The sequence below is a fragment of the Phocoena sinus genome, chromosome 9 (genome assembly GCF_008692025.1).
Source record: "Phocoena sinus isolate mPhoSin1 chromosome 9, mPhoSin1.pri, whole genome shotgun sequence".
NCBI lineage: Eukaryota > Metazoa > Chordata > Mammalia > Artiodactyla > Phocoenidae > Phocoena > Phocoena sinus.
Genome location: NC_045771.1, coordinates 11,710,742 through 11,722,705, shown reverse-complemented (window position 1 = coordinate 11,722,705; position 11,964 = coordinate 11,710,742). Strand labels below are relative to the sequence as shown.

Sequence of the window (11,964 nt, the reverse complement as noted above, 5' to 3'; positions counted from 1 at the left end):
TATAGCCGGACCAGTGGCTTGGGGCTGGGAGCCTCCTAGTGACTAAGGAGGGGGACAGTGCTGGCCCTGCTGAGGGAATTCCCTGCGGGGCTGTCCCACAGGTTCTCATCCCAACCCCTCCCCCACACGGCTCTCACACCTGCTTCGACCCCAAGCAGATCAGATGTGGCTGGGGGGGGGGGGGGTCATGTGACGGAGAGATAGCTATAAATAGCTGGGGGTGGGCACGCTGCCCCAGACGCCTTGGGGACAGGCAGGAGGGCAGGCTTAAGGAGCTGTACTGGGGGGAGGGCAGGGACAAGCAGGCCGAGGCCTGGCTGGGGGAGGGAGCATGGAGCCATCTGGGTCCCAGAGGCTTGGGGCCGAGCCCAGCTGGTGGGGTAGCGCCCCCCAGTACCAGTACATGCCCTTTGAACACTGCACCAGCTACGGACTGCCCTCCAAGAGTGGGGGCCTGCAGCACAGGCTCCGGAGGGATGCAGGCTCCCGTCCCAACGCCCGCCCCACACAGGTAAAGTCCTAAGGGGAGGGGGCGGTGGATTCGAGGAGACGGTGGTGCCATGGATTGGGGGCAAAGAGGAATCAGGTGAAAAGAGGGAGCACTGTGATCTTTTTAACTTGAAAAAGTACGCAGTCATGTGTTCAAAATATGAACATTCTTCGAAGGTCTGGGTTCAGCCTTGTGAGCTCCTTATACAGAGATACACGGGTACTTTAACACAAGCTTTACTAACAGAACCCCCGAATCCTGGGGGGAGAGGGCAGAGCCACACATGCATGACGAGCTCGTGCTTACATAACCCACACGAGGTGAGTGGCAGAGGGGACCACACCTCTGTGTGCGTGAGCTGTCCTTACACCCTCACCCGACCTCTGTGTGCGTGAGCTGTCCTTACGCCCTCACCCGCACGCAGATACCACCGGAGGATTTCTCCCTCCCCACCCTCGGCAGGACACACACAAATCAGCACTTCTGCAGAAGGCAGAAGAGTTGGGGTGAGTGGAGAAAATGGACTCAATTGCATATCAGTGATCAAAGGTAGACCAGTGTCAAACGAGCAGAAGAAATATAATCCAACTTTCAGGTGGGAGGATTAATTAAGAATCGATGAAATGGCAGGCACCTGGACAGGTACAGAGATCTGTACCCAGAGAGAGGGGCTTGTGAACTAATTAGGGATGTCCAGGGATAAATATCCTCCAGGGCTTCTAGACGTCTAGGAATGGGCAATGGGATGAGCACCGCTGAATGACAGGCTGGGAGCTTGTTGCAGATAAATACACAGGTTAGGATTAGCCATTCACTAATGTAGAGAGCGACAGGATGGAACCTGCCAGGAGGACCAGGAAATCAAGATTTAAAAGTGTTTTAGCCAACGAGGGGGTGGACTGTGGTTCCTCTAGTTTACGGGGTCTAGACAGGACTGGGAAACTGAGGGCTGGCCTGGGCTGGGTGATCTCAGCGTCGGGGGTCAAGAGGATCCACGTCTCAGTCCGGATCCATCCCGAGAGTGGTGGGTAAGGGCAGCCCCGGAGAATCAGGTGGGGACTTGGGACACAAAAGCCAGCAGAGGCTCCAATGGTGAGTCAGAGTGGGCTTCCTGGAGGAGGGGACTCTGGAACACTGTGTGGGGTTGGACAGAAAGACCTCTCCTCATGGCCCTGGGCTCACCGTCACCGTGGAGGCAGTCTGGGTGGGACGACAACTTGCGTAAAGGTGCAGTTATGGCACTCCTGGTGACAGTGAGGAAACCAGGTGCACTAGCGTGAAGCTTCCTGTTGGAAAGGAATACTGAGGTGACTTGGGAAGTAGGGTTGGGCTGGCCTCCAAAGAGCCCTGAAGGCAAAGAAGGGGAGTTTGGACTTAAGTTTTTCTCTGTTTAAATTTTATTATGGAAATTTCACACTCATACAAAAACAGAAAGAGCAGTGTAATGAATGCCCAAGTACCCCTTGCCCGGTGATCAGTCATCAGTGTTTTGTCAGCATCGCTTCACCCATCCTCCCAGCCCCAGCCCCAGCCCCCGCCCCCCACACGGGTGTTTTTGTTAAGGAATCCGGACGCTGCGAATACTTTCGGGCTTGCCTTCTCCCTGCCCCCCCAGCCCTGCTCGACTGGTGGACACTGGTCCAGCCAGCACAGATCCGGCTCTTTCAGTGTTTCCCAGCCCAGTTTGGCATGGAGCACCCTCTTCTCGTCTCCACCAGCCTGGGAACCAAGGGGGCTGACGCAGCCAGTGTGCCGGCCCCCCGTGGGTAATGTCTTCTCTCGGGGGCCAGGTAGGGCACAGAGGGAAACACGGCTTCTCTCAGTCACATCCCAGAAGACGAAAGAGCCATGAGCAGGGTATTAGTGCGTGCCTGTCCAGGACTCGGGCATAAACTCTACTTCTTGTATTGTGAAATCAGATCTCTTCCACCCAGGCTCTCCCAGAACCAGCAACATGGCCTGGCCTGACCCTGGCTCCAGAGGACGTAGTTAGTGCAGTGGAGGTGGGGCAGTTAGAGACCTTGCACGTGTACACACACACACACACACACACCCCCCAAACACGCAAGCTCTACTTCAGGAGGAAGTGGACTGACTTGCTTTATCCGGGCTGGGTCCAGTTTGTGCATTTGAGCACAGGACGGGAGGTGGATGGGCTTTGTCTAAGCCTGGCAGGGCATCTGAGGGGCCTCATTGAAGCTAGACACACCAAGGCCAAGGGCAACGAAGAGTCACCTGCTGGTCTTTCCTCACCCCGTCCACATCAGTGTGAGGGGTCTGGGGAAACGAGAGAGGCTGAGACAGAGGAAGCAGTGACACAAAAACATGTAATTGATGCAGATGTCCCGTATCAGCACAGGTTTTTTTTTTAAATACATTTATGGATGTATGTATGTATGTATTTATTTATGGCTACATTGGGTGTTCATTGCTGTGCACGGGCTTTCTCCAGTTGTGGCAAGTAGGGGCTACTCTTCGTTGTGGTGCCGGCTTCTCATTGCGGTGGCTTCTCTTGTTGTGGAGCAGGGGCTCTAGGCGCGCGGGCTTCAGTAGCTGTGGCTCGCGGGCTGTAGAGCGCAGGCTCAGTAGTTGTGGCTCACGAGCTTAGCTGCTCCGCGGCATGTGGGATCTTCCCGGACCGGGGCTCGAACCTGTGTCCCCTGCACTGGCAGGCAGATTCTTAACCGCTGCACAACCAGGGAAGCCCTTAGCACAGTTTTTGTATCCCTACTTCAGAGTAGAAATTGGTCCCCTTGATGAAGGCTGCTGTTGACCAAGATGACTACAGATGTGCAAGGGTGTGGATGGATAGACAAGGGTGAGGAGTGGGAAAAGTGCAGACGGAGAGTGGGGCAGGGAGGGCATGGATGACCACAGAGTGACCCTGCCCGAGGCCCTCAACACCCAGGATTTTATTTTATTTTATTTTTATTTATTTATTTTTTTGCGGTATGCGGGCCTCTCACTGCTCTGGCCTCTCCCGTTGCGGAGCACAGGCTCCGGACGCGCAGGCTCAGCGGCCATGGCTCATGGGCCCAGCAGCTCCGCGGCATGTAGGATCTTCCCAGACCGGGGCTCGAACCCATGTCCCCCGCATCAGCAGGCAGACTCTCAACCACTGCGCCACCAGGGAAGCCCAACACCCAGGATTTTAAAAAGCTGTTTGTTTGTTTTATCTGTGGATCTGTATGCTTCCCTCTATTTCTTTTAACTCTTCAACAAGACAGACCTTTCCCATTTCCCTCTGTCCAGATCTATGGCCATCACAAAGCACAGTTCTCAGACAACGAGCAGGACACAGGGATGCCCGAGACGATGGACTCCAGTGCTTCCATGGACAACACGGAAGAGGATCACTATTCTAAATGTCAAGGTGATGGGGACCGGGGGATAAAGGAATGTGCAATGCAAGGACGTACAGGGATTAGGACACTAGCTCAGAAGACCTGCTGTATATTTCTGGCTCGCCATCCCCACACGCACACCAAAGCCCTCCTCCAGGTATTAAGGAGAAGACATGGCTCCCATGTCCTTCTCACTCTGCCTTCCTACTATCCCTCCCACGCAGCCCCAAGAAACTAGGGTTTAGAAAGGAATCAAGTAGCCAATGGGGAACTGGACTTTGGTGCCTTCTGAAGGGCAGAGCAGTGAGAAGAAACTCAGAGACATAGAGACAAGACCCCGAGGGCCCTGCACGTCCCATCCTCAGCCACACACACACAGTAGCGACTGGTTACCTGCTCCCCTTTTCTTTCTTTTCCTAGGTTGTATCCACCGTCTGGGACTCGTGATGAGAAGAAAATTAGGGGAAGACTGGATCTTTCTGCTGCTTCTGGGGCTGCTTATGGCTCTGGTTAGCTGGTGCATGGATTATGTCAGTGCCAAAACCCTTCAGGGTAGGTTTAACCTGGTCCTTTGCCCTCAGCCCTCCCCATACTGCAGTTGTTCTAGAGTTTCGACCTAGGGTAAGCTGGGGGGGCTTTGGGAGGAGGATGGTACACAGAGGAGATCAGGTGTAGCTCTGGCCCAGGATGAGACCAGACCCAGACCCAGATCCATTTTTTCTGCCCCTCCCACCTGCTACCAGCCAAGCTGTGGGGACCCCTCTCACAGGGTGACCAATTTGTCCTAGCTCTCCTAGGACTTTTCAGTTCAGGCAACTGGAAACACCTGGAGTCCCAGGAGCCCCTCAGTGCCGGGTTAACCGGGCTGGTTGGGTGAGCCACAGCCTCCAATGAAGCGCCCACAGAGTGTGGTTTGCTGCACTGGCGCCCACTTGACCTCCTACAAGTGGTGGGAACTTGAACGGGTCACGTCTCATGCCCAGCTTAGACCCCCCACTGTGTCAAATGACAGCAGTGCCATTTCTGAGGTCGAACGGGACAGCCATGGCGGGAGCACGCTCCTAGCACGCTGTTCCATGCCGTGAGTGTGGGATGGCAGCAACATGCCATCCACATAGGACTAAGCCCAGACGCCTGTCTCTGCAGCCTACAAGTGGACCTACTACCAGATGCAGCCCCACCTGCCTCTGCAGTTCCTGGTCTGGGTCAGCTTCCCACTCATCCTCATCCTCTTCAGTGCCCTCTTCTGCCACCTCATCTCTCCCCAGGCTGTCGGTGAGAACTTCCCAGATCCTACCCCATCATGCCATCAACATAATCCAGCAGAATCTCATTGGCCTGTAGACCTCGCGCTCCCCTCCCTCCCTCCCCCACCCCCCTGACAGTCCTTTCGCCGCGTTGCTACTGTCCTCCCCCCATAGACCTCTCGCCCCACCCCCATGTCCACTATCTGGATGTCCGTCTACCTTTAACCTCCAGCTTGAACCTGCACACAATTGTTTTTTTAAAAACCCTTTTAGGCTCCGGAATCCCTGAAATGAAGACGATACTGCGCGGGGTTGTCCTGAAGGAATATCTCACCCTCAAGGCCTTCGTGGCCAAGGTTGTGGCCCTGACTGCGGGGCTGGGCAGTGGCATCCCTGTGGGGAAAGAGGTAGGACTCCAGTTACTGTGGGGTGAGCTGGGCTGGTCCTCAGGCAGAGGGCGGCACGGAGTCTAGAGGGAGCTCCAGGGACAGCCGTGGACCATGGGGATTCTGGAGAAGAGATACATGGGAAGGTCCTCATCAGCGCTGGGAGCACCTTAGAGCAGAATCTCGCATCCTGGGCACAGTGGGCATTTGGGGCTGAGTGATTCTTGGTTCTGGGGGGCCGTCCCGTACATTGCAGAATGATTAGCAGCCTCCCTGGCCTCTACCCCCTACATGCCAGCAGCAGTCTTCTCCCCCCCAACCCCCATAGTGACAATCAGAATGTCTCCAGACATTGCCAAAGGTCCCCTGGGGGCAAAATCTCCCCCAGTTGAGAACCACTGCCTTAGAGACAATCCAGACACATTCTGTGAAAACTGAGACGTAAAAGAGGCTGTTTTTTTTTCAAGGTTGTGCTCCTGTACCTTCTCGCCCCCCCCTGCAGCCAGAGTTATCTTTTCCAAATGGAATCAGGAATGTCTGCCCTCTGGTCAGGAACTTCGAATGGCTTTCCATTCCTCTGCAAATGAGGTCCAGACTTATTCCTGGGGCCTAGGGGGGCTATGGAGATCAGGCTGCCCCTCCTCCCCCGAGCTTGAGTGACAGGCACTTCCTGCCACTCAACTGCGCGAGCTTGCCCCCCTCGTGGGGCTCCTGCACTTGCTGTCCCCTCAGCCTGGAACATTCTCCTTCCCGATGCCCATGCGGCTCACGCCTCATTTCCACCAAGGCCTTACTCAGTTGTGACCTTCCCCATCCCACCCTCAGCTTTCCTGTCTCTCTCGCTCTCCTCTGACCCTCCCTCAATTTCTTCTTAGCTCCTAGCATTTCCTTTTTCTCCCTTTTTTTTGAAACAAATGTACGTATGTATGTATATATGTATTTATGGCTGCGTTGGGTCTTCGTTGCTGAGCGGGGGCTTTCTCTCGTGGCGAGCGGGGGACATTTTCTGAAATGATAATATGCTGGCGTATCACCCCCCTTCCTCCCTGGGATGAAGCTCTGCGAAGGCAGAACCTCTATCTTGCTCACGTCTGTATTTCCAGCCCCTGGTACAGTGCCTGGAGCAACCAATGTCTGTCCAAGAATGCCGCCAAGCCCCCCATCCGGCCCCCTGCCCCTGACCCCTCGTCCCTCTCCTCTCTCCCAGGGCCCTTTTGTCCACATTGCCAGCATCTGCGCCGCTGTCCTCAGCAAGTTCATGTCCGTGCTCTGTGGGGTGTACGAGGTAAGGCTGAGAAGGCAAAAGGAGCTGGGGCTGTGCGCGCTGGCGGGTGGGGCAGGGCTGCCTTGGCCGTGATGCTGAGCCGGGCACTGCGCTAACCCACGCTCCCTCGTCCCCACACACGTGGCGCCACCCGCCTACTGCAGCCACGCGATGCCGCTGTTTAGCCTGTGCCCGTTCCTTGACGCCCCCCACCCCCACCCCGATCCCTCCCCCCGCATCGGGGCTTGGCACGTGGTCCGCTCCTCAGCCGCCCGGGTGTCAGTTCCCCTCCGGTGCCGCCCCGTCCCTTTGTTGTTTCTGCCCCTCCACCCCGTCTCGTGCGCTCTCCCCCGCCCCAGCGCTCCCCCGCCCTGTCCGCGAGCTTCTCTGTTGCAGACTGTGCCTGGGCAGCTTGATCTCCTGGTGTCGGCCTGCGCGGTGGGCGTGGGATGCTGCTTTGCAGCCCCTGTCGGAGGCAAGTCCCACTCCCTCCCTACCCCGGTGGCCCGAGGGGTTGGAGCGGTTGCCACAAGCTTTGGGGTGGAGAGGGGTGCTCGCGGAAGGGACTGGTGGGTGGGCCTTCAGGGTGTGACCCTGGATCACAGGCCCTGGACTCCAGGCACTTGCGCTTTTTTCTTTTTTTTTTTTTTTTTTTTTACCAGAGAGCTGTCTGTTCTTTTGAGGCTGGTGGCTATTTCTTGCCGGCTTTATTGGTGCTGTTTGTCTGAAGTCCTTTCCTGTCTCTCTTGCTATTGACACTTCTTGCCGTGATTGTCCCCATCTCCAGCCCCTCTCTGGTGACCATTGATTGGCTGACCTTCCTTCCATATATTTGCCTAACATTTATTTCATTTTCTATGTTTGACCTTGTGCTAGGAGATCACTTCCAGTTTGCCAAACTAACTGAGTTTCTCTTGGCCTGGGATCGCAGGGGGGAGACGGGGCCACTGTGATTCCCTGTGACTTAAGCCGCTCCTTCTTATTCCCCACCCTTGCCTGTTGTCCTTTCCTCTTCTGCCCCCCTGCCCATCCTTCCCATCTGGCTCTTTGTCTGTGTCTCCCCTAGTAGCAGCCATACTATTACACTGACATGCTGACCGTGGGCTGTGCAGTAGGAGTCGGCTGTTGCTTTGGGACACCGCTTGGAGGCAAGTGATTTACCCCCGCCTACGTCTGTCCACTTGCCTGGTCTTAATCCCAAAACAGTTTTTGTCAGCATCCCCAAGTTCTGTTATGAGCAGTGAAAACAAGAGTAAAGCAAGAATAGCTTTTAGTGAGCATTTACTATGCGTGGGCAGTGTTCTAAGGACTTTACATCCCTTTCTGCCCAAAGCTGGATGAGATCTACATTAAAGAAGAGAGAGAGAGAGTTAGTGACTTGAGCCAGTCATCCTGTTAATAAGTGGTAGAGCCAGAAAGGAAAACCGAGGCGGCCTTTATGGGTCCCGTACTTATATTAAAACCCTTCGTATTGTTGGATATTTTTGCCTTTCACTTACTACATCTTCTAACAGGGGACTTCTAAGGATGTTCCTCTTGGTTTTTTGCTCTTGAATAATTCATTTTTGTCGTTGTTTTTAATTGAAGTATAATTGACATCTCTGTGTATTTTCTTCTCCAAGGGAAGACTTACCTTTGGTTGTATGTTGTTAAGGACACAGAAGTTTAGGTGGGCCTTATTTAGATTAATGGTCAGCTTTATTTTTATTCTTTGGCCGCACTTTGGGGCATGCGGGATCTTAGTCACCCGACCAGGGATCAAACCTGTGGCCCCTTCATTGGGAGCGTGGAGTCTTAACCACTGGACCGCCAGGGAAGTCCCAATAATCAGCTTTAAATGAGGACTACAGATGCAAGTTAAAGTGTCGTTTTTCCTTGCCAGCAATTTAAGATTGAGTTTAGCTCTTTCTACTAATGTTCGACATGGGGTAACCTTTCAGATTATTTTCCTTGTCCTGAATAACTAACAAGTGGGCATGGTCAGAGAAAGCTGTTGTATGTGTTTATTTACTCATTGATAACAGTTATAACCAGATTAACAGAGCAAGGATTATAAAGATCATTCATTGGATTCATTGGTGATAAAAAAGACACCATGTTGACAATCTGAGAAGCAAAACTGCAGGAAAGGCATATGCTTCTTAAACGCACCAGCTGTTAGAGGTGTCTTTCAATTATGAACATGTAATCAGCCCTTGCATAGAGGAGTCTTCAGGAAACTAAGATGACTTGGCTCAGGAACGATATATGGATAAACGTTTACAGTTAATGAAAATGTACCATGCTCACTTGAACTGACACTGCACCAATGTCAGCGAACACGTCAGCTGGCATCCTGTTTGCACTTTTGTTGTCAGCTCTTGTCATTAAAGTCATAGTCACCAGCCAGTGAAGGGTCGTGTGTTTGAATTTCTGCACACATTAAATGTTCACACTTGCATTTATACCCGCTTTCACCTTTATTTGGTCTTTTGTCTTACAAATCCAGAAGGTCTGAAGAACATTTTTAGAAAGGTAGCATTTTTTTTGGTTTCTAATCAGATTCTTTTAAAGTGAAGAGAATATGAATTTTTTGCATAAAACTGGAATTTCTGGGGTGAATGAGGAAGGTTCTTCATGATCCCGTGTAGAGAACGGGAGAGGCAAATAGAAAAGTTACAGATAAAACATGGCTCTTGAGAAAACGTTAAGCATTGAAAAGTCAAAATGCTGTTTTCAGGATGTTTGTAATAAGTGGCAAATATTAAATGAATTTGCAGATAACATTACTTGATTGCCTTTATTTTACGAACATAGACTAATTCTAAAATAAAAAAAATTAGTATTAGATTACTCACTATATGGTCAACTCTTAATTCCTTACACCGATGAAAGAAATTTACTTCAGTGTTTGGCTAAAATGGCAAATATGTTTTTGCTTCCATATGTGCCCTCTGCCGTGAGCCCTCTGGGTGCTGTGCTGGTTCCTGTGCTCTCAGGTACCCACGGCTGAAAGGGTAGACAGGAAGGCAAGCAGACCATCACAGTTCACTCAAGAAGCATCCCAGTGGCAGCCTGGGCAAAGTGCAAGGAAGATATTCTGGAGAGAGAGGAGACAGCATTGCAAAGTCAAGATGTAAGGGACTAAAATTAACATATATGTGCATTTCTAGAGGATACAGGGGAAGGAATGACAGGAAATGAGTCTGGATAGGTACCTGGGGGCTGAATCATGAAGGTCCTCCTAGGAAATGCACAAGAATGTCAATTTCATTCTCTAGGCTAGAATTAGCCCGAATGTGTTTTATGGAACACAGTTCATGGTGTTAACAGACATAACCCATAAACAGTGTTCCAAGATAAGATAAGTTGAAAAATACTGGGTTCAAAAGGTAGTTTTTTTGTTTTTGTGGTACACGGGCCTCTCATTGTTGTGGCCTCTCCCGTTGCTGAGCACAGGCTCCGGACGCACAGGCTCAGCGGCCATGGCTCACGGGCCCAGCCGCTCTGCGGCATGTGGGATCTTCCTGGACCGGGAAATGAACCTGCACCCCCTGCATCGGCAGGCGGACTCCCAACCACTGCGCCACCAGGGAAGCCCAAAAGGTAGTTTTTTAAACTGGAAGAGTTATCAGAACGTTTGATATGCTGACATGTATTGTGAATATCCCAAGTATAGCATTTCCCACAGAATTCTTTTTGCAAGGACCTTCTTATGGAACTCATAGTATCTCATGGACCTGACTTTGGGGAACGCTGTCACAGGTGAAGGGGAGCCATGGAAGAATTTCAAATAAGGAAGTGACATGGCCAACTCTGGCAGATCTGTGCAGGATAGAACTGGCCTGTGGATTAACAGGATTTATCCAAGATTAACAAGAAGACTATTGTCATAGTCCTGGTGCTAGATAATGAGAGACCGAACTGGGCAGAGGCAGAAGAGATAGAGAACAGAATGATATATATAGGTGATAGAAAATAAAATCGATGGGACCTGGTGGCTGATTTATGTGAGGATGTGAAAGGTAAGAAAGGAGGAGGAATCTACGCTAATTTCCAATTTTACAACGAGGGAAATGGCGTGGTTAGTGATGCTGCAAGCAAGATAGGGAATATAGGGGGCTTCCCTGGTGCCGCAGTGGTTGAGAGTCCGCCTGCCGATGCAGGGGACACGGGTTCGAGCCCCGGTCTGGGAAGATCCCACGTGCCGCGGAGCGGCTGGGTGCGTGAGCCATGGCCGCTGAGCCTGCGCGTCCGGAGCCTGTGCTCCGCAACGGGAGAGGCCACAACAGCGAGAGGCCCGCGTACCGCAAAAAAAAGAGATAGGGAATATAGGAAGTGAAACAGGTCTGGGGGAGCGGATACATTTCACTTTGAATACGTTGCATTTGAAGTTCCTGTGGCGTCTCCAAGTGATACCAAACAGGCAGCTGGCTTGGTGAGTCTGAAGTTCAGGAACTGAGCTGAAAGCATTGCTTTGTTAACCAGTAGGTTAGCATGGAGGTGGTAGTTGAAGCCATGGGCATGAATGAAATTGAGAAAGTGTGTCTATGAGTAGCAATTGTTGGAGACCAAGGACAAGGCGCTGGCTGGGCAGAGGCAAAGGCGCCAGGGAGAAGGCAGAGAGGAGCCTTCAGGGTGGGAAAGAGAGCAGTATTACGGAACCTAGGAGACTAGAGAGTTTCCAAATGCTGTTTGTGTTTTTAATGCTTTGTTTCCTCTTAGTAGCACGTTTTCTGTCTGGCTCAGGCGAATATGAAAATGAGCTCTCGTTCCGAAGTACACAGTGACAGACTGTTAGAGAAGGTGTCCCAGAACCACATCGCAGGAAAGAAAATCTAGCCTAGGATTTCAAAAACTGGTCGTAATCCATTCATGAGTTGGATAGTTTACATCCGACAAATCAAAGCCGACTTTGGTTTTGTTACTGGTAAAGAAAAGGAGAGGGGCTTTCCTGGTGGCGCAGTGGTTGGGAGTCCGCCTGCCGATGCAGGGGACACGAGTTCATGCCCCGGTCCGGGAAGATCCCACGTGCCGCGGAGCGGCTGGGCCCGTGAGCCATGGCCGCTGAGCCTGCGCGTCCGGAGCCTGTGCTCCACAACGGGAGAGGCCACAGCAGTGAGAGGCCCGTGTACCACAAAAAAAAAAAAAAAAAAGAAAAGAAAAGGAGAGACTTGCTCTACCTGACTCCCCACTGTGTCAAATCCTTTTAGGCCAAGGAAACAGCTGCCTTACCGGATAAGATTTGGGGAGC

At 52.1% G+C, this 11,964-nt stretch overlaps 1 protein-coding gene across 1 annotated transcript in view; it reads left to right on the top strand.

Annotated features, from left to right (window-relative positions):
• The first annotated feature begins 236 nt into the window (after positions 1–236).
• CLCN1 (chloride voltage-gated channel 1) overlaps positions 237–11,964 on the top strand; it is a 31,643-nt gene continuing 19,915 nt past the window's right edge. The window contains exons 1-7 of the mRNA XM_032642426.1: positions 237–511; positions 3,743–3,863; positions 4,255–4,386; positions 4,981–5,109; positions 5,355–5,488; positions 6,675–6,752; positions 7,801–7,879. Of these exons, the coding sequence (XP_032498317.1) occupies positions 332–511; positions 3,743–3,863; positions 4,255–4,386; positions 4,981–5,109; positions 5,355–5,488; positions 6,675–6,752; positions 7,801–7,879 (853 nt within the window). The 5' untranslated portion in view covers positions 237–331. The remainder of the gene's footprint in view (positions 512–3,742; positions 3,864–4,254; positions 4,387–4,980; positions 5,110–5,354; positions 5,489–6,674; positions 6,753–7,800; positions 7,880–11,964) is intronic.